This window comes from Centropristis striata, chromosome 12, assembly GCF_030273125.1.
Source record: "Centropristis striata isolate RG_2023a ecotype Rhode Island chromosome 12, C.striata_1.0, whole genome shotgun sequence".
Taxonomy (NCBI): domain Eukaryota; kingdom Metazoa; phylum Chordata; class Actinopteri; order Perciformes; family Serranidae; genus Centropristis; species Centropristis striata.
Window position 1 is genome coordinate 13349307 of NC_081528.1, and position 27012 is coordinate 13376318.

Below are 27012 nucleotides of genomic sequence, written 5' to 3' on the forward strand. Positions count from 1 at the left end.
GAACAATTTGCACAGCATAAATGTAAAACATGAGCCACAGATTTTGTACATAATGTTAATAATGTAGTTGTGTTATAATGTATTTTGTATAGCATGCTGTATGTTGTAACATTAATTTTGTTGTGTATTTATGCAGTGATTGACCTCTGTATAGATAAATGTATGAGACATATCACTCAAAATGTGTATCTACTTTATGTATTTAATAGATACATTTTTTGTACAGTGCACATATTCTTATTATTATAGTTAGATCAGATCAGATATGATCCAACATATATCAGAATATAAAGTGATTTATTGTGTTTCAGTGATGTAACATGGTGACATTTCAATAAAAAGCATTATTTAAAGTGACACTTCAAGGCAAACAAATGACTGATTTAATTTTGTCAGCAGTGAACACACACACACAGCCACTCACGCAAACACATATAATGACAGATATACACGAGGATATTGTCAAAGGAAAACTGCTGCCACAGAATCTGCAATACCTGGAAGAGAGAGAGAGAAAAACAGTATTAATCCCTGAGGGGATAGTGGGCACAGCAACTAAAAGACACCAAACTAAAAGTAGACATAAACAGAAAATGACAAGAGGCCAAGATCATACTTACCACAAACGTTTCCACCGATTTTTATATAAACATAACCCTCGTCCCCCCATGTGGTTCCCCAGGAGTTCTGCACGATCCAGTATGGAACATCCCCTAAGACAGACAACATGCATTTCAAGTTTAAATTATTTACAGGGTAAAGGAGCACTGTGTTTGTGTGCGTGTTTGTGTGTGTGTCAGTACTGTAGCTGCGTCCACTTTAGACTGTTACATAATCAACTATATCCTTGTGTAATACCCTGAAAAAAACACTGTGTGTGAAATAATTAATGATGAGAAATATAAAATACCGATTTGTGTGTGAACTGTGTCAAGAAATAATCAGTGAGATAGGTGTGATAATATTTAATTGAATATGAAGATACAGGTCTCCCTTTTTAACAGCAACCTCTTATAAACTTTTCACACTGATTTTTTGTGTTTTAAACTTAGGACACAGATTAGGTAACTGCCAGGACAATCAGAACTTCTTTACTTAGAAATCTTGTGACATTACATGAAAAAGTACACAAAAGACTCATGTTTGCCAACCCAGCTACTCACCGACCAGCACGTCCCAAACAGGAGCAACAGTACAATGTAGGCAAAAGGTGACAATAACTGAGTTTCATATCCAGCTTTACTTTATAAATATTTTACCAGTGGTGTGATATAATGACATCTAGACATCAGAGCGAGGGTCAAACGACAAAATGTACATTGAGTGATTTTGGACGATATAAATAAAAATGAACTGAAAAAAAGTTAATATTTTCAGTGAAAATTTTAAGGATATTCTAGTAATTACTGCCGGTATTATATATGAAGAGTAAGGCATGTCACTACAATGTCAATAAAATTACAGAATAAACCTGAATGTTCACTGAAAATGTGCAACAGATATTTTACTTGATGTAAATTTATTAGAATTTAGTGAGTGGCTTGACATAATATTTGTTTCTCTTCAGCTCCTTTTGTTTTAGCAATTAATTAGCGAGGCTGAGACAGTCTGTTCTATTGCAGCATCAATTTGTGATGAAGATTGGCATGTTTTTAACCAAAAAATCTTGCCTTGTGCAGCTTTCAATTAATTTCACAGGCCCAAGAGACTGCAGAACTTTCTTGCTCTAAAAAGGTAAATGTTGGCTTAGTAAAATATAAAATCCCAGCTGTCTTGAATCATGATTCATTTGCATGCCAGTGTAGTGACAGCATGTACCAGCAGTGTTGTATCCAACAACCAGGACAGCATGGTTAGACCATTGGCTGGAGCAGTGGTGCTGGATGATTCCACCCAGGTAATCCTGCCAGCTGACAGCATCCACGATAGCAGCCAAGGGACCATGCTCCACCAGCTGACCCATCATTGCCTTCTCTTGACCGCTGATGAAGAATAACAGAAACATTTACTCTTGAGGCACCACGACTGGCTCTGTGGTTATACTGTTTCTTGCATTATGATGTGAACTACAACTTCAGAGGGATGTAAAATATATCAGGATACACTCTTCAACAACATGAAGGTTATTACTTAAGTTCAACATTTCACTGGGCCTATGTTGTGCTATTTTCTCTGGATCTGGATCTGCATCTCACCACTTATCTCTTTCATTAAATTTGTATTTTCCCCACTTCTCTGTTGCACATATGTCTCCACCCTCAGCAGCCCCACCTTGTCCTTCCAGCAGATGATTCCCACTAGGGATAGCAGTGATGCCCTGCTTTGCCAGGTTCATGACATAAGGGCCATGGAGTCTAGGTCTGTGCCAAAACTACATCGAATGAAACCATTTTACACTCTAATCATAGTGAGGTGAAGTCTTGTCTTGTTGAAACTTTATGATCTTGTTTTTCTTTTGAAATGCAGCAATAAAGATCTGACTTATGAGCCCCTTAACCAGAAGGTTAAGACCCTCCCCTCGACCCCTGAGTCTCCACCCTGCACCAGTGCCAAATTCCAGCAGCTTGATGTACTCAATGATCCAGCACTCTGACCTTTCTGAAGACGGGGGCAGGTCAAAAGGCAAATTTTCATACTGGGATCAGTGAATTTTTGAGGTAAAGAGGTCTTTTTAGTGTTAGCATGACATTGACATTTACTATGTTATATTTCCAAATACAATAAATAATAATCTACAACCACTTAAACAAAAGGGTTATATTAGGTTGTCAAGTGTAAAAATCGTGGAAACTGTTGAATAAAAATTCATAAAACTTCAACTATGACAGAGGACTCTGATCTTTGCGAACAAAGAAGTGCAACAAAATAACAGGCATTACAGATGCATGAGCGTGAGTCACTATCCTGTTCAATATTAAATAAAGAAGATCTGATTCACTTAAACTCAAGGTAACTCTCAGCTAGTCATTGTGGCTGGAGTAAAGAACCTCTGTGTTACTGAACAATCCATGTCTGTGTTGACAGAGTAAACACTGTGGTCTGTCATTACGCAGGACGGACCCCCCCCCCCCCCCCCCCCCCCTCTGTCCTTGGTACTTCATGAAAAAACACATTACACATAACACATGTGATTTTACCCAAATACAGCACTGTTAATTGTTAGCCTTTATTGCTTGTAGATAGCTTGGAAAAATGAGTCTTTTACCTGAAGTCATGTGCAGTAAAGTTCTTCACACCAACCCCATCATGTGACCGAGAGAAAAAATGGCAGATTCCTCCCTTAGCCTTGTAGGGATACTCTGACTGAGGAACCAATTTCACTCTGGTCTGGAAAGAAAATTTCAGTGAGCGGGTTATATGAATACAAAATATCCATTCATCTTGGTTATGAAAGATCCTGGCACAGGAAGGTTCCTAATTCACGTCTGACTGGAGACGGCAATCTTATTCTGCTTACTGCCTCTACATATCTCTCTAATTAAAGTACATGACAATATTACCTGATGTTTAACTAAAGCTAAATGGACATATCTTCCCACAGGTTTCTTTTCTCATAAACAACCACTTTGGAAGCACATAAGTATTCATTACACCTCTTCTGTGTGTGACGTACTGGGAGTTTATTCTGCCGTTGTACTCATTGTGAAGCATTTAAGACACATCTGTTCCAAGACCTGAAAATATGTTAAACATGATTTAAAAATATGAACATACCTGCTCTAACCAATTCAGGGCCCGGACTGGAGAGCCTCCATCGCAGCCTTCATTTTTGTAAGAGCAGTCAAGAACCTGCTGCACACTGAGTCGCTCCAGCTGCGAGCCTCCAATAGCACTGACGGATTGTATGGCGCCAACCACACTAAATGCCCAACAACTCCCACACTGCGAAGGTAAATTTACAGTCATCAGGAAAAGTGCAGAGGAAAGACACCAGTACAATCAATACAATACAATCATATGAAACCAAAAGTGAAATATTGTCATTTTGCTTATTTCCATCAACAGTGAGGTTTGTGTCTTTCTAAAGCACACTTCAACAGAATAAAGACTTGTTTTCTGATAAATGATGGTATCATTTCTGTAATCTGTGCTGTCCAACCAAAGCTGTAATTCATTTTAAAAAACATATCTACTAATATCAGATGGACACAAAATTAAGTTACAACTTCAAATGGGATTTGGTGGGTAACGCACTGACTAAACTTGAAAGATTTGATACAAAATAAAAGTTCTGGATGTGATTGCATTTGAAATCAAATAGAGATATTTTAAAAGAAATGAATCCGCAGTGAGTGTTGATGCTGCACATGTTGATGAGGTGAGATGATGCCGGTCTGAGTTAACTGTTTGTTTTTTGCTGCCATCTACTGACAGAAACACCTCAGGTATGCTGCGTCTTGAGGAAATTGTTAATTTGGGCTTCAGTTCATGTATTAAACTTGAAAGCCTGAAGATCATTTGAGATATTTTAATAGCAGAAGTTGCTTTTATACTACATATCTCAAACAAATTGCACTGCTTTCTTGAAACCAGTCACTTCTTTAGATAAAACATACAGTATATTACTATGCAAAAGAGTGCATCCTTTCCTGTCTAACATCTGCACAGGCAATCTATTCACCAAACAGCTTCAGACTATGCTCAGCTTACTGGCTCAGCATAAATTTCTATAAATGTGATGAAAACTTGAGCTCTCTCAGTGTTAAAAAAATACAATGTTTTGTTGCTCAATATGGTTCTGCAGCTCAAAATCAATACTGAAACCAAAATCAGTCATTATTGCTTGGCCTAGCGATAAGTATGTGCTGAGTACACAAAATATAAGGACCATCTGCTCTGTCCTTTAAAGCGATAAAATGCACTTGAGTCATAAAAGAAGAATCAAAATAAGGGAAACTGAATCAAGAAGAATTTATGAGATGTGAGTGGCTTTATACTTTGTGTCTTTGTGCATGGCACTGCACTTTATTTTTTGTCTAGCCATATATCTATTTGTTGTACAAACTCAGCCCAGGCAGCTCCACAGACAGGACCAGCAAACAAGAAAGACAAGTCTGTGCAGAAAAAGAAGAGAAAAACCAGAGCAGAGCAGAGTTGTAGCTTACAGTGGTCATGTACAGAGGGTCCCTGGAGTGGTAAGCCTTACCTGAATTCAAGAGAAGCATATATATGTTTTGGTGTAGGCTATATGGGCTATGTCTCTCCCTCAGGAAAAGAGATTTACGGTGAAAATATCATCCCCTACGGCAAGTTGACTGACTAAAGAGATAAAGGACAAAAGGAGCAGAAAGTGAACCTTCAGCGAGGACAAGCAACAGCTTCATCTCACTAAAAGTCACACTTAATGGCCTAGTTTGTCCTTTCACCATTATTTAAGCTCACCTCCACTCAAAGATGTGGTTTGCTCATTGTTTCTCCACTTAGACGTTTGACCTTCGCTGTGCAGAATGATGCATGTGCAGACTTTGACACTAGAAATCGGTTTTCAAACGAATTTGCTAAAGTTTCTCCATGGTCACCTTAAATCTGCTCGAGATGTGCAGTTCTAATCATGATTCTGTGATATCACAACAGGCTTAGAGGGAAATCATATTGTGCGATGTGAAATCTTAAAGCCTCAGTGCACACACACCTAGAATTGACTTTTCAAAAAAGTAGTGTGTCAAGCAGTTAAACTTTTTAAATTAAAATTATTTGCTTATTCATTGATGCTGGATTTTTCAATAAGGGAGAAGGAGTGGATGTCAGTTTAATTAAGGGTTCTTCAAGGTAACAGAACTTTCTTAAGGAAAACTCATATCAGGTACAAAATTATGATTCTAAGCAGAGTTTTTATGTCTAAAAACATGCCTGAGGGGGATCTTAAATAAATTGATATCATCCTGATATCAATTACTTTTCACCCAGAGGTGTTAAAATATGTCTCCCTGGACATCTCATATCTATAAATGAAAAGCAAGAAAAACATCTGCCAAGGACCAAAATCACTATTTCGGCTTTATAATTTCTGAGGCCTATTAGGTGTCCATATACATATTACGTTACTTTTTGTCCAACTTTTTGTTATCCTATCATCTAATTTACCTGTTATTATTAAAAAGAAAAAAAACTTTTTTTTTAAAAATTTGACATTACTTTAAGTTGAACCTAACAGTGTCTCTTCACCTACAGAACCTATACAGTATATGTATCATCCATCAGTGTAAACCTTACTGCTCCTTGGTTCTGAACCGGTGTCACCACAGCTTTGTCCCTCCAATCAAATATTTCTGGGAGCTCCTCTGTCTTCAGTCCAGAGAAGAGAGGAGCCCTGTCAGCGCTCGCTCGCAGGTACAGATCTGTGGATAAGAGATACAGTTCAAAGTCATTCCTGGATACAAAAATGTATGTAAAAAAAATCACTTTGCAGATTCAGTCACCCGGGGGGTAAGATGCTCAGTAAGCAATTCACTGGACAGGTACAAAATAGATGAATAAATTTCCCCTGATATGTGAAAAAACTTCCCTCTGAATTCCTTCGGTGAGAGATCAGAGAATTGGTTGATGCCATACTTGGCGGACTGTGGTATGGTGGAGAATGAGTTCAGGTATGCATGTCGTTCTATGGCATTCTGCAATAACACACATCACAGATTAGGTGTGGTAAAGTGGTGGTAAAAAAAAATCATAAATAATACTGAGAAGAAGCAGAACCATGTGCATTTTCTCAAGTACTTACGAGACTTAATACAAGTATTTGGACTTCATTTCATTTGGACTTCATTTCTGTTTTGTGCTAATTAACACTAGCACGACACTAAATTTCAGAAGAAAATATTGTACACTTAATTTCATAACATGTTTCTGACATCCAGATACAAATTTTACAATCAAATCACAAAATCAGTTTTGAAATTCACTTAATGTTTAAATAACAATGATAGCAATGATATTATACTCATAATCAGTTGGCATAAAATTATTAGGAAAGCCTAGATGTTGCGGTATAATACAACAATGCAGCAACTGATCATATATTGATAAAGGTTAGAAGGTTTAGTTTTTAAAAATATTAAGGGAGGAGTGCTTCCTGGATTCAAATTGAATTAGTCAGAGGTGCTCTTTGGATAAAGATAAATGTAGCCAAAAATAAAACAAGAAAACTCCAAAGCACTCTTGACCTGAAAACAAACTCTGGCAGCTTTGACTTCCTGACTTGAAAGCTTAATTTCGAAAAGCATTGGAATTTGTTTTTAGGTCTAACATGACTCTGCCAGTACAATAAACACATTATAATTGTTTGAATTAAAGTATCTTGGAGTTTTCTAGTTAGCAATGTTCAATTTTTGTTTGGACTCCAATAAATATTTTATCTAACAGATTTAACAAGCATAGATTAAATAGTAGAAACACCTCTCAGTATAATGCAATACAATGCAACCGCAGCACACACAAGCAGCATTCAAAAAGACTATAAAGTTGAATCAATACCTCTCTAAAACAGTTCCAAAAACTGAACATGAGGGTAGGATTTATTTCATGACTGTTGCATTAGATTGCCCTAGTTTTACCCAGCTGTAGGCCTACCTAATTATATGGTAACTGAGTCTGCACTAAAAAAAAGTCATCCAAGCATAACTTTAAGTTATAATAAATTCCTGTTAGAACAACTTTATGCATTTTGCTAAACGGTGGTCACAAATGTAAATGACTATGGTATGACAATGCTAAAACCTATTGGTATAGTTGCACAAGAATATAAGAGGAACATAGCCTTTAAACTGACTAATGTGTCAATATTGCGGCATAAGAGCATTGCATAAGAGGCATTACTTTGATAGCATTCGCTTACACCAGCCACCATAACCTACCTTTCAGGTCATAGAGTAAGTAATGTTTTAAATCATGCAAAGGCGTTTTTGTTTTTACTGCGTATAAATTCAACTCTTTATTACGTCACGTCACGTCAAAATAATCGCCTAACTAATTTTTTCAAGTTTTACAGGAAACTTCACCAAAAGTGTAACATATGACATTTATTGATCATTTCACTCAAAAAGGATGTAACAAAGGATGGCTATTGGTATAGTAATAACACTTTGTTAATTATGTAACTTAAGAGAAATAAATCAGGCAATTTTTTGAACATGCCTTTGTGACTCAAGCAAGATATGGTGACACTTTATTTTGAAGGTGTCTACATAAGAGTCACACAAGCCTGTCAGTAACATGACATGACAAGTATCATGAGCATTAATGTTACTTCAAAGTGTCATCAATGCTCATGACACATACCATGTCATGTTTATGACACGCTCATGTCACTCTTATGTAGACACCTTCAAAATAAAGTGTAACCATATCTTGCTTAAGTCACAAAGGCATGTTCAGTAAATTGCCTAAGTCACATTTTATTTTGACTTAGGCATAATAAATCCGCTTAAGTCACACACTTGACATAGGCCATTATCTTAAAGGGGTAAAAGCACATGATCTGATCAACTGATGATGTAGGCGATTTTACCATAGGTGGCCGGCGTCATGGGGAGATGATTTAGGCAAAAAAAAAAAAAAAAAAAATTGACAAAAAATGACTTAGGCAATTATTTTAACAGTGTGACGATTTGTAACAAGACAATTGTGTTATTTCCCCTGTAAAAGTTATAGTCTCACTTCAAGTAGGCCTACATTATGTTTGTAGTAACATTACTTGCAATTCAATTCAGGTATTACTCCTACTTCTTCTTCCACCACCATCTGTTGCGTAATAAGCTCAAATAAATATATAAATAGTTTTTAAAAAAATCTCATTTTCTACGAAATAGAATACCTATTTAAATTAAAATACCTACATTTCCTTATTTTCTCTAAGTGGGCGTTTCTGTAGTGACGTGACAGCCGCTTGTTTTTCAGTCATGTGTTGAAGAGTGATCAAAAGTGAAGATTGACAGTAGAGTTTCTCTGCACGACTCTCTGTCTCTCTCGTTTTTATCTCCTACCTGAAAATAGAGATGACGGCGGTTGAATTCCTCGCTGTTGACCTCATACATGCGGTGAAACTGCTCTCTGAACGAGTCGAAATCAACTGCAAAGCCATTTAACTTGGTCCAAGTCCCGTCAGAGCTCACATTTTGACACGACAGAGGAAACACGAGTGTGGAAACACTCGCCACAACAACAAAATACGGATATTCGCCCCTCATTTGCTGAAGAAATATCGGTTAAAATACATCCAGTGATTGAAATGGAAGTAAATGCAAAAGTGATGTTGACGGAAAAAGGTGAAGCCCAATCTATGGCACATGCGCAGCAAAGAGGCGCTTCCTTGGAAACTGAAAGTAAAGTACCATTGAAAGGAAGGAGACCTTTTTAATGTTATCTAAAAAAATATACATTAAATACATTTCAGTTAAAATATTAAAGATCCGGGTAATAATTGAGAATTTAATAACAATAAAGAATATTGGGATCCAGTTTGAGATTCGTCAGTTAATTTGTACCTTTAATATCCTAAATAAAATTAAAAAAAAAATACTTACCATATTGAGCCACATTGACCAGATTTCATAATTACAAGGATTTTTATAAATATAAACTCATATATATATATTACATAATATATACTATTTTTTTTTAATTTCACATTTATGAAAATATACTAAAATTAATTAAACTGTATGCAAAAACGTTTTCTTACTTATCCTGAAAAACACTGCTATAATATGAATTTAATGCAAATATGAATTTTAAAATTAATCTCATTTATCATAAGTTAAAGTGGATGCAAAAAAAGCCATTTGTGTCACATGTGTGGCTAGTACAGGTACCACTTTGCATAAGTTATGAACACACACACACACACACACACACACACACACACACACACACACACATTGTCTGCTAACATTGCAGTAGTTGCTCTCAGGCACAGCAGCAGCTGCAGGGCATTTTTTCCCCAGCCCGGACCAGCCAACCAGTCAGTACAGTGGGAGAAAAAAGTAAGCTACTCTTGTGCTTTTTGGAGTGGCATCTGAACCTGCCTTCACCAGATCTAAAGCCCCTCTGTAACGTGTCGGAGGAAATGTCATACCCAACAGAGGATCTCAGCAAGCCCTTTGTGGCCCGGTTGGTCAATGTTTACTTCAGCATCTTGGTACTGTTTTGCTTTAAGCTCTTTGTTAAGATTTCTCTCAACTTGCTGACATACTTCTACGTTGTCCGTGGGAACCGTAAAGAGGCTGCCAGGATATCAGCTGAATTCTATGATTATGGTCAACAACACAGTGAGTACTCCGAGAGAAACATAAGACATAAACAGCCCTTTTTTTATGTATTTAAGGTGATTTCATTGTTCCATAAACTACATACATTGTAGCATATATATATATATATATATATATATATATATATATATATGTAGTGTAAAATGTAACTTCAGTGTTACTGTGTTTACACTATACACCAAGCAACATGTTTGACCTCGGGCGTATAAGGTCATAGGGGTAATATAATATAATTTCCTTCAAAATAAAGTTGTAGTACTCCCCACTCACACACATCCACACATGTACTCACACTTTCCTTGTTTACAAATGAGCTTTAAATGCTGCATAGCTAATCCAATGAGTGCAAGAGCCATTACTTGTATTCACATTAATACAAACTGTACATATGAATGATTGAGTCTACTTTTCTTTCATCAGCTTAATAGCTGCTTATAAATCCCGGACAGTACATTCAATATTAAAACGAAGACACTGCAGGCTGGCAGCTCTTTTTCTCTAATGTATTAATAGAACATAGTCATGATAGCCCCCCACCTCCTCATGCCCCCACCCCCATCCTGCCCTAGTTTCCATTCCCAGTTATGCAGTGCACCCTTTCACACTCAGACAGCAACCAAAACAACACTCCACATTCTCGGGGACAGGCAGTTCGAAGGCACATTCTTGGGGAAGAGGGACACGACGACAACATAATCTGTATCTATCATTCAAGGGGACGTTTAATTTAAAGTGGACCCACTCCATGGAATACTAATTAGCTAAGCTTAGGGTATTAGTCACGGTCCTGCAGATATGGTCTTCCTTGTTCTAAGAAATCTGTTTGATGTCTGGAGCTGGGTCTTTCATACCCCTGTTTCAAATTAATGTCAGTCAAGGAAAAACCGGGCTGCATAAATAAAAGGGCTTGGATTTAATAGAAAACATTAGGTTGATTATTATCTATGGATTATGATCCAAATTGTTGAAGGTCAGAATGATGATAGTAACGTGTGGAATGCATCGGCTGTCATTCTGGACATCGACTCAGGTGTGCTTCATTGTTCATTGTGCTTCTTTATTTTTTTTCTTGCTAAAATTACATCAAATGGCCCGGTTTATATTAATGTGTCATGTGACAATGTGTTAATGTGCCGAGTTTACTGCATTAAGGGCATCATAAGCATCATTAGTCACATTATAATATGCTGACCCATGCATTAACTCTTGGAACATGAAGGGTGAAACAGGATGTTGATAAACATAGAAAGATGATGGAAAATTGATGAATTTAGATTTGTTGCTGCGATTAAATAAATAACGAATTGTATGAGGAACAAACAAGACAAAATATCAAGATATGTAAAATATAAAGACTGAAATACTAGCATGATTACTAGCATATGTAACGCTTAATTTCTATCCCATATATTCATAACATAAAGACTAATTTACAACGGAACCTGCAACCTTCAAAGTTAAACATACAGTATGTATAAGTACTTCATTATTACTCCAGGGAAGATAGACTATGTGTGTGTGCAGTGTCATGTAGAGGTCTGACTAATATCTTCCTGTGCTATTAGTACCTCAGGGTGTGAGATTTGTTCTGCTACCATTATTGTAAACGGCGTGTTATAAGAGCATCTGCCTAAAAATAATAAATGTAAATTTAAAATAAGCACAGAATTTTTATCCTCACTGCAGGATCCTGGGCGGACCGCTCACCCCTCCATGATGCTGCTTGCCATGGTCGCCTCCTGGCTTTAAAGACTCTCCTTTTGCAGGTGAAGAGAACACAATGTTGAATGTATCCCCTTATTTGGACAAACAGGGTCTATTGTAACTATCCCCTTTGCAGTTCAATTTGTATTAATGACTGGTATACTCTTGATTTAGATTTTAAGGGGGAAAAGGTTTAGACAAACTATGGTTATCTGGGATACACATACTGAAGTTATCTAACTGGTGCCTTTGAACACATATGTTTGAAGTTCATCCATCTCCTCAACCATTAGTTAGTTATTTTTAGCATTCCAACAGGCCAGTAAAGGCTTCGACATGATATGAGAATATCTCCCTCTTTTATGGGGATTATTGTGCGACATAATAGGCTAACCTGACATATTGTATAGACTTATAATAAAAGATGAGACTTGATTGATATTTGTTGTAAAAGCTTCCTATTTGCCAATATTGGTTGCTTGCGATTCTTCTGTTGTACAGGTTGCAAGTTGTAATAGGTAAGTGGCTAAACAAAAAAACATGAAACATAGACAGTCACATCTGGCCATGAATAATAAATCTTGTCTTTCAGGTAGATGTCAGATTTAGAGCTGTCATGTTTGTGTAAGCTTAAAATACCATGTCCTGCCGTCTTTGACATTAAACACGTTTTTGAAGTAAATACATTATAAAATATACAATAAAATACATAACAACCAGCATATACAGTGTCTGAGGGGGTTGACAGAGTTGTTAATTAATGCCACATACTAATAAATGGTAGACAGGTAGCATATCCTCCCACATTTGCATTTTTCGTTGCTTACAACAATGCCTTGATCTTCACTCAGACAAGCTCATAGCAAAGCAGTGGCATCATGACAGTATTTGACATAGTGATATAAAAGCTCTTCTTCAGATCTTTAAATAACAAGCTCCTTGATCTCTATTGTTCCACTGTGACTATATAGTATAGTTTGTCAGTTACGGACAATCATAACCGAGAAGGATGGGTTTGTTTTTAAAAAGATAAGCTTTGTTGATGTTCTTGCAATTCCACGCGTTCACCAATAGAGGTTGACAGAGGTCATGTATTGCTTCCTGCACCATATAACAGATACATATGTGTGGCTGTTTGATTTGGGTTCCAGGGTCACAGTGTGAATGTTCTGACTATAGACCATGTGACACCCCTTCATGAGGCCTGTGCTGGAGACCATGTCGCTTGCGCCAGAGCTCTCATTGATGCAGGAGCAAATGTAAGTCACATATTGGCCTTTAATGTTGCTATGCTGCACAGGTCAAATGTCATTTCAATGGCTGGGGAACTCTGGGCAGAAGTAACAAATGAGCAATGCACTGCTCTTTTTTTTACAGTCACTGTAGAGCTATTAAGTTGTTGTTCCCCTTCAACTGTCACCTCAGGCTGTTGCTATTAGTCAACTTGCATGGTTAAACAAGGCCCAAAAATAACAATTTAAGGAAATGTGTTTACAGGTCAATGCTTCTACAATTGATGGAGTCACCCCTCTGTTCAACGCCTGTACAGTGGGCAGTGTGGCATGCACTGAGGTTCTTTTGGAAAATGGAGCAAAACCCCAGAGCCTTGTATTCCAGCCATCACCAATCCACGAAGCTACAAGTAAAGGTATATTGTGACAAAGTCATATTTGGCATTCTGACAAAATGCTCCAACTAATATATCAGGTCATTTTCTATCAACTTTTTAAAAATATTGTACATTTAAACAATATCATGTGGCAACTACATGTCGCAGGTTTAGGATGAAGGCAATGCAATTCAGTCTGCGTTTGCTGCTATTATCTTAACATAAACACTCAATGTCTGTTGTAAATATATTAAAATGATCCAATTTATGATACCAACATTGCTAATTAAAGCGTACACTAGATCCTATCTTTCAACCTGTATTTGTGTCCTTTCCTGTAGTATAAAGCACTTAAACCTGCACTGTGAAAAAACGCTTTAAAAATAAATCTCAACATGACCCGAGCCGACAGCTTGGAGAATTATCGCGCATTGTCACTTACTGATTACTGCCTTCATGGTCCATTACTTCCAGGTCATTACGGTTGTGTCGAGGCTCTGGTGACTTGGGGGGCAGATGTGGACATGGACATTCCTCACCTGGGCACAGCGCTCTATACGGCCTGCGTCTGCCAAGAGCTAGAGTGTGCCAGGAAACTCCTGAGGGAAGGTCAGCTCGCAGCACAGTGTGGATCTTTACATCTCCATACAGACCAGCACACATCCTGTATGAGCACACACATGGAAATACAAGTATATTTATTGTGCATAAAAATGGAAAAACACATGAACACATGCACACTAGTTTTTAAAGCCACTATAAAAGAATTTACACCCTAACATGAAAACCCAACATTCAATCAAAGAGTTCTATAATTATTTAAGGCGAGCAGTTCCTGATAAAAGCATTTGTTTCACCTTATGTTGGTGTACTTTTATTTTCCCTTGTGAACTACCTAATTGCTGGTGACACTTCCAGCACAGCATCAACAAAACTGTTTAATTTTTTTGTCAGTTATGTAAATGATTAAGGCATTGGTAAACACCATCAGGAAGTGTGAGCTCTCTCTAGAGATCACATAAAGGCAAATAAATTGGAGGAAGCAAGAGAGAGATATATTCATTTAACTGATACATGTTACAACATGATTAAGGTGCAGCACCACAGTCAAATGTAGCCCACAGCTGAATGATCACATTTTAATGCAATTTGTATGCCCATACTACTGGCTACATTCACATCCATTCTCTCAGGGCTGTTGAAAGTCATTACTTGGAAATGTAGCAAATTGTTAGGTACAGGGCAACAGGGACAGGCAGTTAAGGGTGCTGGAGAAAAAAAGTGAACCCTTTGGAATTATCAACATTTATGCATAATTCATCGAGAAAATGTGGTCTGATCTTTATTAGGGGTGTCATGATTTCAAATCGAAACTTGATCTAAATGAACTTTCAGTTTCAATTAGTAAAATCAACACCAGGATTGGAAATTTGACGTGGCCTTGGTCTGGTCCATTCTGCCAAAAAAATCTTTTGCCCTTTTTTGCCCTTCTTCAAAAAGTATCTTTTTGAAGAAGGGCAAAATCAATAATCTGTTGATCTTCACAAACCACGACTTGACAGTTTAATATTGACATAGCAGTCAGTGACAGAAATTCAAATTGTGACCTTAAAATCAAGAGTCTAATTGAATCATGGATTTAGGGAAATCACATTAATAATCTTCATCAGGGTCACTAAAATATGCAAACTAGTAAAACTCAAATAATTATTTTCCAAATTGGCATATTTATCTTATTTATAATCTTATTATTATTATATTATATCCAAATAGGAAATAGTGTACAAACCCCTTCACAGCCACTATACAGATTTTCCCATCAATGAGCTGAAGTTGTAGATAGTGGTGAGTTGTGCCTTGTTCTGTACAAAACGTATGAAACATTTTTGTTACCAACCTGCACTCATCTCTTCACAAGCGGATGTGAATCATCATCTTTCATTCGCAGGAGGTTTCAGAGTACTTCAGGTGAAGGAAGATGAAAAAAAAAGGTTTTAAAAGGTGGAAGAGAACCCTTGGGTAGCCGTTAAGGACCTGTGTAAATATCTCAAAGTCACTGAGGTTGCAATTTATGTCTTAGTAATAAGAAAAATATAGTGCTACAATAGTGCTCATGGGGGCACCAAGGGCACCATGGAGAAAAGCATGGTTCTCCTTTAAAATAAATTAATGACATTGTGCATCTCAAACTGGCATGGGCTTTTCCATTACTGGGACAATGTTCTGTGAAAACCTAAGACAAAGGACTATATTTTGCTGCAGAAATACCTCACACTTGGCTGGAGTAATAAAGCAAAACAAAAGCCTAGTGTAGCATCATCCTTAAAATAAAAATGAAGCATGGAGTGGGATCAGCATGATATGTAGTCGTGTTGCTGCCCCTGGGCCAGAACAACCATTACTCACTGAGTAAACAATGCACTCAAACATATAAAAATATTTTTTATAAGTTTAAGTACTACAAAATGTCTCCAACACAAGATAAGTTATGCTTACAAAGTGCTAAGCCTCAAATAAATGTAGATTCTGAGAAATGAACTGGAGAGAGCCATTTGTGATCAAGACATTCATGAAACATCCACATGATTAACAGTTTTGTGTGGAGAAATGGTCTAAAAATGTGATAAACACCCAGGGGAAACTTGGTTGAGGTCACTGGTGTATAATAAGGTTAGTAAGGCCAAGGGATTTATAGTTTTTTGTTTTTTTTAATTATTGTGACTTCGAAGAATCTGACCACATTTTACCAAGTTATGTAAAATGCAAGTAAATCAAAGGGGTTCACTTACTACTTCTTTGCGATGTACATTATTAATATAAATACAAACTTATTGTGGCAAAGTAACTCCTGGATAAAACATGAACATATATTGACAGTATTAAGGCTCTTCAATAATCAAGTTTTCCCTTTATGCAGGTGCAAATGTACAGAAAGGTAGATCCATGGATTCACCCTTGCATGCAGCTGCAGAAAAAGACTGCACAGCTGTAGTGAAGCTGCTGCTGGAATTTGGTGCAGACATTAATGCCAGAAACATAGAGTTTCAGAGGCCAGTGGATGTGGCTCCACCCAGCAGTCTAACAGAGGGTTTCCTACTGCTATATGAAGGTACATGAACACTTGTAACTTGTTTTTGCAAGCCACTAGAGACCATGCATGGTGAGTAAAAGTTGCCCTTTCACTCACTATGCATTGCGATTAGCTTATATAATGTTTCATCATCTTTTTTTCATAGCTACACCACGACTGCTGAGCCAGCTGTGTCGTCAGTGCATCAGGACCTGCGTTGGCCGTGACAGACTCTACCTTCTTTCACACCTTCCCTTGCCCAGCAGACTAAGGAACTACCTGCAGTACCAATGACAGAAAAAACAAAAACAAACTGCCTGCCTGAATGGGACTTACAGAAATAAGCCTTTGTCACAGAGAGCCAATAAACTCCATGGACTCCTCCTACCTTCAATTTTAGCAACCAGTCCATTAGTCACTGAGTAGCCACTGAGGAGGTGGCAGTTACCAAGCTGTGTTGAGCTGGCCTGCATCCCATATGTGATTGTGGACCTGGATGAACGTAAAGCAGGGGGGTTCTGAAAAAAAAAAAAAAGAGTCTGAGGCTTATCCCTCCCTGGATAAATTATGGTTTAGGAACATAATAAATCAAATATTATTTTCAAATGAGGTTTGCCTTATTTAGAAGAAGCCTTAATAGTTGTAATGGCTACCAGAGAGTGATGCACTTCGAAACCTTATGTCATATTTGCACAATATATGTGAATGAGTATTTATAGTTTTGCATTTGATGCATTACACATTTCTATGATTAAAATTGTTTTGAAACCCAGTGCATTCCAAAATATGTTGTCTTTGCAGGATGCTTCACTAATGATGTTGTACTTTGAGGTGCAGTGGGAGAATTATTAATATAAAATTTGGAAAACAAAAATAGTTGACATGTTAAAGCTTGGATTACCGGGGTACTGACAACTGGAGGCGGCTGACTTTATTGTTAAGACCCAAATGGAAAATATGAGGGAGTGGAGCAGCGAGTGTTTGTTTCTATTGCTGAGATAATAGCTCATACCGCAGTTAAATAAAGCTCTGAAGACATTATGAACAATATCATATGAATAAAGTAGTTGTATGAATTCACATTTTAAAATACCAAGCTGAGTTTGAAAGGTTGTATTGAAATATTTCACTCTTTTATGGTTGCATTACGTGTGTGTATTGATAATACTATGTATTTCATAAGGCTTTACTTTCTATTTAATATTGCATGCTGGTAAAATTAATTTACTTGAATTCCTCCCTGAAGTAATGTATTATTGTTACATCCTCAGAGGGGCAGTACACAGCCGCCTGTCTGTGTGCTGCACAAGGATGTTACCATGGTGCTGCCACATGGATGTTACCATGGTGCTGTCACATGTCAAAGTAAACAAAACTCTACTGCGTCAGATACAGGCTGCAGCGGCTCGGTACTATAGCCTAGTAAAAAAAACCAAAACGGTCAAATGAATTAATTGGGGTTTAGCTTTAACACCATCTCATGGATTAAGTTGTTGAATCGTTAAAAGTTCGTTGGTGAACTTTGTTGGTTGATTTTATCAGGCTCAGAGCAGCATGTCTTATGAACATTCTCCCAGAAAGGCAGGGCTGCCAAGAGAGGTGGTGAAATGGCTGCAAAGCCTCGAGTTGTCATTTTCTCCGAAGAATGTGCGAAGGTAAACAATGAAGACTTTAAAACCGGGATAAATATAGATTAAAAAAAAATAACGTAACGATACGCGTTATCACCGAATAGGATTCAGTTGATGTGCTAGTAGGCTACTATTAATTGACTGGCTTATTTAACCTAGTTATTGCTGGCTATATTTTAATTTGAAGCAAACGTTGTAATGCCAATCAATGCACTTTAAACCTCTGAAGTCCAGGAGATTTTGGTTCAAATTTGTCAACTTTCTATGCATTCATTTCTGTCTCGACACAAACTTGGCTATCAGTCAAATTTTTCATTTTATTTTAATTAACACAGTATAAAGCTGCCAGGAACCCAAAATACAAACAAAAGACACAGGTGTCTATGGAAAAGTACCATTTTTAAAAAATTATTATTATTAGGCCTATTATTATTATTTTTTTTTTACCATTTATTTACACAAAAACAGCAGAAAAAATAATAAATGATAAAACTACTAAAGCAGTCTATTTGCATGTTAATTAAGTAGCAAATAGTAATAGTTTTCACTGTAGAAAGAAAATTCACATTTTAAAAATGGTCTATAAACATAAATAGCACACAGTGAAAGCTCCTATGATTGCACTTTCAACTAGCTTTCTCAGCTTGTCTACATATCAAATAAAGACTCCAGAGGGTTAAACAAACAAAAGGTGAACTACCTAACGTTGAATGACTAAAGAAAAATAAATAAATAAATACAAAAAAAACAAACAAAAAAAAAAAACATATATATATAAAATCAAGGATCAAACGAGATCAGGCAGAAAACATCAGTGCTCTCCAATGTTGCCAGCAAGTTGTTTGAAGTGGATTCCACTGGTGGAGTAACTGTACTCATTCTCGTTCTCCATACATTTTATTTCCAGAGATTTTTCCAATGGTTACCTTGTGGCAGAGATATTGTGTCGTTATTACCCCCGAGACTTTCAAATTCATTCATTTGATACAGGAACATCACTCTCTGCCAAACAGAGGAACTGGAGCCAAATACAGAGGGTAAGAGGAGGAGAACATCTAAAAAATATAATTAGATTGAAAGAAATGTCTCTGTTAAATTCAGTTGGCATGCAGTTTAAATGTGGTTTAATCCTCTCTTTAGTAGACTACTCAATAAGCATTGAAATTGCCTCTACTTTTAGGTTTCCAATCCAAATGTTGTGATATAGCTCAGTCATGAACCAGCACAAATCCTTAAGTATCAAATTGTATAAATGAATCTAGACTGGAGAGCCATTATATTTTCTTTACTTTTGTGCATGTGCTTGAGGGATCTGAAACAGGAAGTTTGAGTAACATTATCACTAAAATATTTCCCCAGTTATTACACAAGCAGAATCTGCACCTGATGAAAGAGGCAATTGACGGAGCCATCCACTGCAAACCAGGAGCAGCTGAACTGTTGGTGCAGGAGGTGTATACTATTTTAACAAACAGGAGGTGAGTGAAATAAACAGTTTGAGGCAGATTTTAAAAATCATCAGCTCCTTTCTTGCTTTGACCAAGAAAATAGGAGGTTTATTTAATAGTTTTTTGGAGGTTAGAAGTTTAGTTTTTTGCATAATTTTTACAGGTATATATTAGTAGATTGCAAGTGTGTTGTTAGTTCTCCAGTGTTGCACTTTTTTGTTTTTGTTTCGTGTGCTTAGAGATTACTGTGAATTGACAACTGCTGAATTATTTAGATTGTGTACCCCTCAGGAATGTGTTAGATGTATCTACACATCACACACACAACTATCAATTCAAGTATTACCTCACTGCAACACGTTCACAGTGCTAATTGTTACATTCTCTGATTTCATATAATACTAGTGCTGCTGGGAAGATTAGGGACGCTGCAATCAAAGCTTTCACTTATCAAGGCTTAGTATTTCAACTTTAAACAAAAGGATGCTGATACTGTATAATGACTAAAGCTGGATAATGAAGATATTTTAGCAATTATGGGCAGTGCAAAAAAACCATCAACACGCTCACACAACAGAACTGTGTAAAAACGATATTCTCAAAACATAGAAATATATCACAGTCCTGTAGGTCTTCTAATATTGTCAAGTCTCTCTTCTCAGCATCAGAGATGTTCAGGGCCCACAGCCAGATTACACTGACCAAGATTACCAGGAGCGTCTGCCCACAGCGGCCCGTTCCACGGCCTCCAAAGCCATCAAGAACAACCTGAGGATAACAGAGATCATGGCTGAGCCCGACATCAGCACAAACCAGAGGAAAGCTGAAGTCATTCTCCACAAGCACCTGGAGCACAAGGCTGCAGAGAGGGTTTCTAACCCTGGTGAGTCACCCTTTCTGCAGTGGCAAATAAAGAGTGTCATTATAACTTTTCAGATTTTTCCCCCCCCTCTTTGGATAATTTTAATAATTTCTTTAATTTGGTGGCAGAACGTTTCAAAGTGAAGTGTAATCTGGGTGGGCTGGCATCCAAAAAACCCTGTGCCATCCAGCTGCACTGACGATTGCTTTGCTTCATCTGGAGACACTACACTACATCAAGTAAGAGTTAGGTCTCATCTCTCTCAACAATTTTCAGCAGAGAATATTGACTGCAAAATGCTCAAATGCATCATTTGGGTGTTGCAGAGTCTAATGTTTTTGGCAACTCTGAAAGGTTTTCTTCTGAGACACGATAATGTCTAACCAATCTATTTCCAATTTCTGCAATTTAGATTCATGCTCCTCTTCAACCTGGAGGGGAGCTGCTGTTCCCTTTAAAGAGAAACAGGTTCACCAGCCTGTGAGACACTCCCTGGTTAACTATTAAAGCAACTGAAAGGAGATCCAAGCTTTATTATTGTACTGTGTGTGTATGCCATGTGCTATATTGATATGTTTTCTGTACTTATTCAGACCATAGCCTATTTAAGCTATTATGCCTCACAAGTATTTACTGGAGGATGATTTGTTGTGAAAGACAGAGGACGTCACCGTTTGTTATGGCTTATGTAATGCTCTGGTGTCTCTACCATCATATTTTGAGGTTATGTAAGTTTGTACCAGCAGGTGGCAGCATTGAGTCATGAGCAGAGCTCTCAGTGGTTTAGACTAAAATCCTGCTGTAGGTGTATCGATGACAAAAAGAGGAAACACATGGGTATACTGTATGCAGCAGAAACTGACCGCCTTCAGTGTTAATCTGTTTGTGTTACTCACTGTGTTAAGTATTTAAATGCTATTCCTGAGTTTGTTTCCGTTTGAGTTTGTTACTGAATATGCATCTTCCTGTCTTTACCATCACTACAACAGACAGATATTTTTCTCAATCTATATGAAGAAATGATGATCAACCACCCTGCAAATGCTGCTTAAATATATTCTTAGCTCATTACATTCACTGTTGTTGGTGCCACTTCAGGTAACTCATAGCTGATTCTTTAATTGGCTTGCTAGATTTGAGAAATGACATGAAATATGTTTTTATGTCTTGTTGGTTGTCATTTTATTAGAGTTACAAATACGCCAACCCTTGGTTGAGTAAAGTGTCTATGATTTAGAAATGTCGAATAATTAGTCACTGGTCTTGACTTTTAAAGGTGTTAATGACTAAAGGCTAAAGATGTTTTTCTGTGAATTTCAATACAACTTTGATAACACAAAGCAAAAGTGCTGACACATCTAACTGTTATAATGACTGTATAGCAGTGCCCCTCAATTTACTGTTTGTGAAGGGATTTTAACTTGTCAAAAAGGAGCTCTTACATTTAAGCCAGACAGCTTCTAACCCTGGGTGTGTTTGGTAGATATTCGATTACTTGACAGACAGATACTCTGCATTAATGGCGTCATATGTTGTGTCCTTTCATTAGCTCACCTCAGAGCTGTGTTGGGACATTTTATCGGTACATGAATAACTGGAGAGGTTTCTCTCCTGACAGACATATTTTGAGGTTTTTAATTATTTAGACAATGTGAGCCAGTTACAGGAGAGCATTTCTGCTTGTGGTCTGGTGGTTAATGTTTTTTTAAGCGTGCAGTGACAGTTTCTTACGACCTAATGTATGCAAGATGGACAATCAAGTTAACTTTTAGGTTTAAACAGAAATTAAAATCATATCATTTTTTACTTGTTTTGTCTTGTTTGTACAGATGAGGACAAACAAAACACATCAGCTGTATCAAATTTACTATAAAACAACCGCAGTACTGTTTATTCCTGATTTGTGCTCCTTACACGGCTGGCACTGTTTGATCATGAACAGACTTGTCTGATGGTGTCACTAATTTGCTTTAAAGTTACCGCGGGTGCTACATTAAACACTGCATATATATCTGCATTTAATTATGTATAAACCAAATGCACACTGTTCAGCTTTTACCCGACCTAACTTGCTCTAACACACTCGTATCACTTACAAATGCTGTGGACTAAATTGACCTGTCCTCTCAGATGTATAGTTTCTAACCAATTGAATCCACACTGAAACTCTTAAAAACCACATCCCTGATAATCCTTCAAAAACAAATGCTATTATCATCCTTCTAATGTGAGCTTATTTTTGCATACTTCGTTGAGAACATTATTCACTTCTTTTCTGGTGCCAAAACCACTCAGATTCACTTTGAGATTGAGATCACTCTGTTGGCCCCAAATCTCCAAGCACTCATGGATGCTCAGTGTACAGTACAATTGAGCTGTGAAGCTAGTGAAAAACGAATGACAGGATGATAAGTGTTTCTGGCTGACTGCCTAGCTTCTCATGTGGTCTAAGAGCCTGGGCTTTCAGTAGAGAGATAGGACAATGCTGTAATGATATGATCTCCACAGCCACAACACACTATTAGCTACAGATGACTATGAGATTTATTGCTACCACAATGATGCACCACAATCTGACTCTTAAACTGATGTGAAGGAGAGCATCATTTGGGTGAACTGAGAAATCATATTGCGAATGCTGATGCTAAAATGTTGCATGTTAAAACATTTTTTTAAATCAATCCATTCACCATTTTATGAGCGCAAGAGTGGATATCTGACATTTAAACAAATCCACCAGCCCGTCATATATTTCATGGTCTCTTTGAGAGCCACCCATCCTTTTCTGTGCTAGTCAATGGCTGGTAAAGCCTCTTTCCCTGCCTCCCTCAGTGGAGCTGTAAAACCTGACCTCCTTAATCTTTCAGTGTCTTTTGATTTCCCTCAGCTTGACTGGGCGTGAACACACATCAGCACTTAAGACGAAGAGAGATGTCGCCTGTTGATTTCTGCAGGCGCTGGGAGATGAGCATCGGAATTTGGGATTTTCAGTGTTGAGCCTCACATTCGGCTTCATTGGATTTATTCTGAAAAATCCAGATTGTGAATCAGCAGCAAGTGACCACAGAAATGCAAAACAACAAATGTACTGTATAGTATAGAATATCCAGAGCCCTGGTACATTCTTCATAAAATGTATGCAATAAATTACTGTAAACATTTATGATTATGAGTGACATGGACTGTTTTACATAAAAAACACAGGCCAGGGTTACAGGGCGATGTTTATATTTATTCTACATCCACACGCCTCTTCTGCTGAACAATATCTAGGTCCTTGTTGCTATGGCAACTAGCAAGCCCGTACTGGAGAGCGACCAGGAGACATTAATAAGCTTACTGTGAGCTTCTTTGGCTCCTTCTGCTGGTCATGAGCACAGGCAGTGGCTGTAGGATTTCAAGCTTCACACGCATGCATACAAAATAATGCATCCGAGACAAAAACACACACATTATGTATACAAAACATGAATAGCATGTGTGATGAAAATACGGGATGCCAGGCAACTGATGTTAGAAACCGAGGGTGCCTCAAATGCCCTAAGAAAGTGTTTCACCATCTGCCGATTTTTCCTATCGGCATCATGGTACCCACAGTGTGAAGGAAGCTCTAGTGGTGTAGGCGAGGGGATGCAGCAGGGGGAGGGGGGGTCACCGCCTTGTTGGAAGCACAGACAGGAACACGACCAGCCAGAGGGGGGGGTATAGTGAGTCTTTGTAAGCTAAGGATTCCCCTAGAAAAAAAGCCCTCCCCCATAGCAAATCTCCCACCGATATTAACAAAGCCGCGGTGAGCTAGTGTGTGGCCATGTTATCCAGGCCAAGGGTGGGGCACTTTGTGTGCCTGAATGCTGGCATGGACAAAAGTGTGTGCAAAGTCATGTGCAGTGTCAGATTATAATATCTATATGCATTTATTCAATATCCACTAATGAACTGCTTTTATTCATTTACATATTTTCAATTTTGTTGCAATGCATTAGTCACCAGCAAGCTGCTGGCCCCCGTTGTTCTTAGTTTCAAAATCCCAGGAGACGAAAGCTAATTAAGTGCAAATGAGTATTTTTTTTTTTGTATGTGCCACATGCAAACAATACTACTAAAACAAATACTAAAACATTATTAATTAGATTGGAATGCAATTTAGCCTTTACTGTGATGCTTCATTTCATTACAGCTATTAAAATCATATGCATTAAAATATTTATTAAAAAGCAATGCTCAAATTACAGAAATGTCTAGAAGAATGTTTAATCAAAACTGAAACCAAGACAACATAGTGGGCTTGTAATTAAGTTCATATTTATTAATTAATGACAACTGGCATGGGAGGAATAAACAACTGCGTCAGTAAGCAGCACATTTAAGGCAAACCAGCCTTTATCAGGTTACTCAGCAGATGAAAAGTGGAGCTTAAATACCTCTGTACAGTGAAAGCAAGAGATCACAATACCCTTTATGTGCCAGCAAACTGCACCACTTCCACCCTCAAGCAAAGCAAACCTGCTAATATTAGACTCACAATAGAAGTGCAATCGCAACAGGAAGGTACGTGAAAGTAAAAATATAACATAAGACAAAAGAAAGAAAGAGATTTTGGGTCAAGAGCAAGAGAAGAAAATGTCTTGCATACTGCCCCGCATTACATTTACAACAACCAACACACAGTTGCTGAAATGTGACCTACTAGATCACTTCACCGACACCTTGTAGTACAAAGACCCACCAAAAACAGAAGAAAAATGTATTTACAAAGATATTTATACCATATCTACCTTTTATTTTATACTGTTTACTTGTGGTTTGAATCGTCTGAGCAGGAGAGTGAATTGAAACTGCAAGAATGATACAAACTACATCACATGACCGTTAAAGATACAAGGTTGAATGTGTATATGGTTGACTGATACTGACTGACATCACATCACAACAGACACACACAACCTGTACAAAACTCCACTACCTGTACAACACTCCACCCCAAATACTGGAACATTTACTTCACATCATATGTGATATGTGTTAATATTAATCATTTTTATATTATATATCATATTTATACAATATTCTTGTCCTTTTGAACAATCTACTTATCCTTATACTCTTACTATATTATCTATTGTATGCATGTATGTATTATCTATCTATCTATCTATCTATCTATCTGTCTGTCTGTCTGTCTGTCTGTCTGTCTGTCTGTCTGTCTGTCTGTCTGTCTGTCTGTCTGTCTGTCTGTCTGTCTGTCTGTCTGTCTGTCTGTCTGTCTGTCTGTCTGTCAGGAAAATTACCTTGGAAACTAAATGTAGAATGTACTCAAACATGTTGCTTACTGTTAGAATTTTTCATGCTTGTCAGTGATATAAATAGTAAAGACTAAGACAGAATGAGGCACAGAAGTTAAGTCTTGGCTAACGTTACAGCAACTGGAAACATTTGATTCCCCCACACTGTGATTGTGAAGGCAGGTTATCCAAATTCTGTGTGACAAAAATATCCGTTCAAGCATCTACCCAACTCTTGTGCCTACAGCCTGTTGTGCATTCAGCTTGCAAATTACACAACTTAAAAGTATTTTTTCACTATTGGTTGGCCAAAATAAAATTACATCAGCTCAAAATGTGGTTGTGCATATGAATGTGGCCAACTATTTTTTTTTAATTCTGTTGACCTGAGGTACTTCATCCTGTTGCAGCACAGTACAAAAGGGAACAGTAACTCATCTCCTAATGAGCTGGGAATCCAGGCTGTCTTGATCAGGATAAAAGTGGTGGGCCGACCAGCTAAGTTGCTAAATAAACTAAAAAAAGATAAGATACTTAGTGGACACAGGAGGTTAGACCATGTGGTTGGACGATATGCTACAGGAAGATAATTAAATTATTAATTAAATATGTTGCATTAAGCAATTAAACATTAATAAAGCATTGCATTTTAGCATCAATAAATCATTAGATTAATTTTTGAAACATTAGCATAATTACTTTAAATAAAGGCCACAATCAAGATGATGGTGCAGTTCTTCTAGAAGGCCTATACATTAACCTGGGTATAGTGTACGCTGATGTTGAGGATAAGATAACTTTCAATATGTTCCTGCATCAGTGAAGCAATAGATTGCCATCATCCATTACTTTATTTGACAATAAGGGTGTGATAGGTCAAACCATCACTCTAAAAGCCATCCCCACCTGTTCAGATTGTTCTTCCAGTGCACCAATCCATCCCTGTATTATTCACATTCTATTAAAGTCATTGTGTTTACTGGTATCTCCTCAGACCTCTCTGCTGGCCTTCTTCTTAACTGCTTTCCAGTTCTCTGCTGCAGCAGAAGCTCAATTTCCCCACAGGGATCATTAAAGTTTCATCTAATCCACCTGTCTGATCAGCCATCCATGCACCCATCTGTCGACACTTCAGTCAAGTCAG

The 27012-nt window shown here is 37.5% G+C and overlaps 3 protein-coding genes and 1 long non-coding RNA gene across 6 annotated transcripts; 2 read left to right on the top strand and 2 right to left on the bottom strand.

The window, feature by feature from the left end:
- Positions 1-280: 280 nt before the first annotated feature.
- On the bottom strand, positions 281-9353 carry ctso (cathepsin O). The gene is made up of 8 exons (XM_059346518.1): positions 8979-9353; positions 6506-6611; positions 6214-6338; positions 3715-3882; positions 3206-3327; positions 1819-1982; positions 621-713; positions 281-497 (listed from the first exon to the last, which is right to left on the bottom strand). Exons 1-8 carry the CDS (start codon positions 9180-9182, stop codon positions 463-465), a joined length of 1017 nt encoding a protein of 338 aa, XP_059202501.1. The 5' UTR covers positions 9183-9353; the 3' UTR covers positions 281-462.
- Positions 9354-9967: 614 nt separating this feature from the next.
- asb5a (ankyrin repeat and SOCS box containing 5a) lies at positions 9968-17152 on the top strand. The gene is made up of 7 exons (XM_059346973.1): positions 9968-10262; positions 11949-12028; positions 13118-13225; positions 13464-13614; positions 14050-14184; positions 16493-16684; positions 16812-17152. The coding sequence occupies exons 1-7, from the start codon at positions 10061-10063 to the stop codon at positions 16937-16939; spliced, it is 996 nt and encodes a 331-aa protein (XP_059202956.1). The 5' UTR covers positions 9968-10060; the 3' UTR covers positions 16940-17152.
- Positions 10879-17939, bottom strand: LOC131982354 (uncharacterized). Its single transcript, XR_009395383.1, has 5 exons — positions 17874-17939; positions 17034-17163; positions 15473-15537; positions 14018-14239; positions 10879-13602 (listed from the first exon to the last, which is right to left on the bottom strand). It is a non-coding gene; the product is annotated as an uncharacterized LOC131982354 (long non-coding RNA).
- Positions 17940-18053: 114 nt separating this feature from the next.
- On the top strand, positions 18054-23735 carry spata4 (spermatogenesis associated 4). 3 transcript variants are annotated; one of them, XM_059346979.1, is made up of 6 exons: positions 18054-18300; positions 19184-19313; positions 19636-19754; positions 20387-20607; positions 20715-20831; positions 23474-23735. In XM_059346979.1, exons 1-5 carry the CDS (start codon positions 18200-18202, stop codon positions 20783-20785), a joined length of 642 nt encoding a protein of 213 aa, XP_059202962.1. In that variant the 5' UTR covers positions 18054-18199; the 3' UTR covers positions 20786-20831; positions 23474-23735. The 3 variants fall into 3 exon arrangements, with proteins under 3 accessions (XP_059202962.1, XP_059202961.1, XP_059202960.1); XM_059346978.1 differs by having other exon boundaries at positions 20715-20825; XM_059346977.1 differs by lacking the exon at positions 23474-23735 and adding an exon at positions 20999-22212 and having other exon boundaries at positions 20715-20825.
- The last annotated feature ends 3277 nt before the right edge of the window (positions 23736-27012 follow it).

Excerpts from the sequence above, each read along its gene's own strand:
- ctso (XM_059346518.1), bottom strand. The coding sequence starts at position 9,182 with ATGAGGGGCGAATATCCGTATTTTGTTGTTGTGGCGAGTGTTTCCACA. Across the intron at positions 6,339-6,505 it reads CTCACCGAAGGAATTCAGAG|ATCTGTACCTGCGAGCGAGC; the intron begins GGAAGTTTTTTC and ends TCTTATCCACAG. Across the intron at positions 498-620 it reads AATCGGTGGAAACGTTTGTG|GTATTGCAGATTCTGTGGCA; the intron begins GTAAGTATGATC and ends TCTCTCTTCCAG.
- asb5a (XM_059346973.1), top strand. The coding sequence starts at position 10,061 with ATGTCATACCCAACAGAGGATCTCAGCAAGCCCTTTGTGGCCCGGTTG. Across the intron at positions 10,263-11,948 it reads TGATTATGGTCAACAACACA|GATCCTGGGCGGACCGCTCA; the intron begins GTGAGTACTCCG and ends TCCTCACTGCAG. Across the intron at positions 16,685-16,811 it reads TTTCCTACTGCTATATGAAG|CTACACCACGACTGCTGAGC; the intron begins GTACATGAACAC and ends TTTTTTTCATAG.
- spata4 (XM_059346979.1), top strand. The coding sequence starts at position 18,200 with ATGTCTTATGAACATTCTCCCAGAAAGGCAGGGCTGCCAAGAGAGGTG. Across the intron at positions 18,301-19,183 it reads TCTCCGAAGAATGTGCGAAG|AGATTTTTCCAATGGTTACC; the intron begins GTAAACAATGAA and ends TTTTATTTCCAG. Across the intron at positions 20,608-20,714 it reads AGAGAGGGTTTCTAACCCTG|AACGTTTCAAAGTGAAGTGT; the intron begins GTGAGTCACCCT and ends ATTTGGTGGCAG.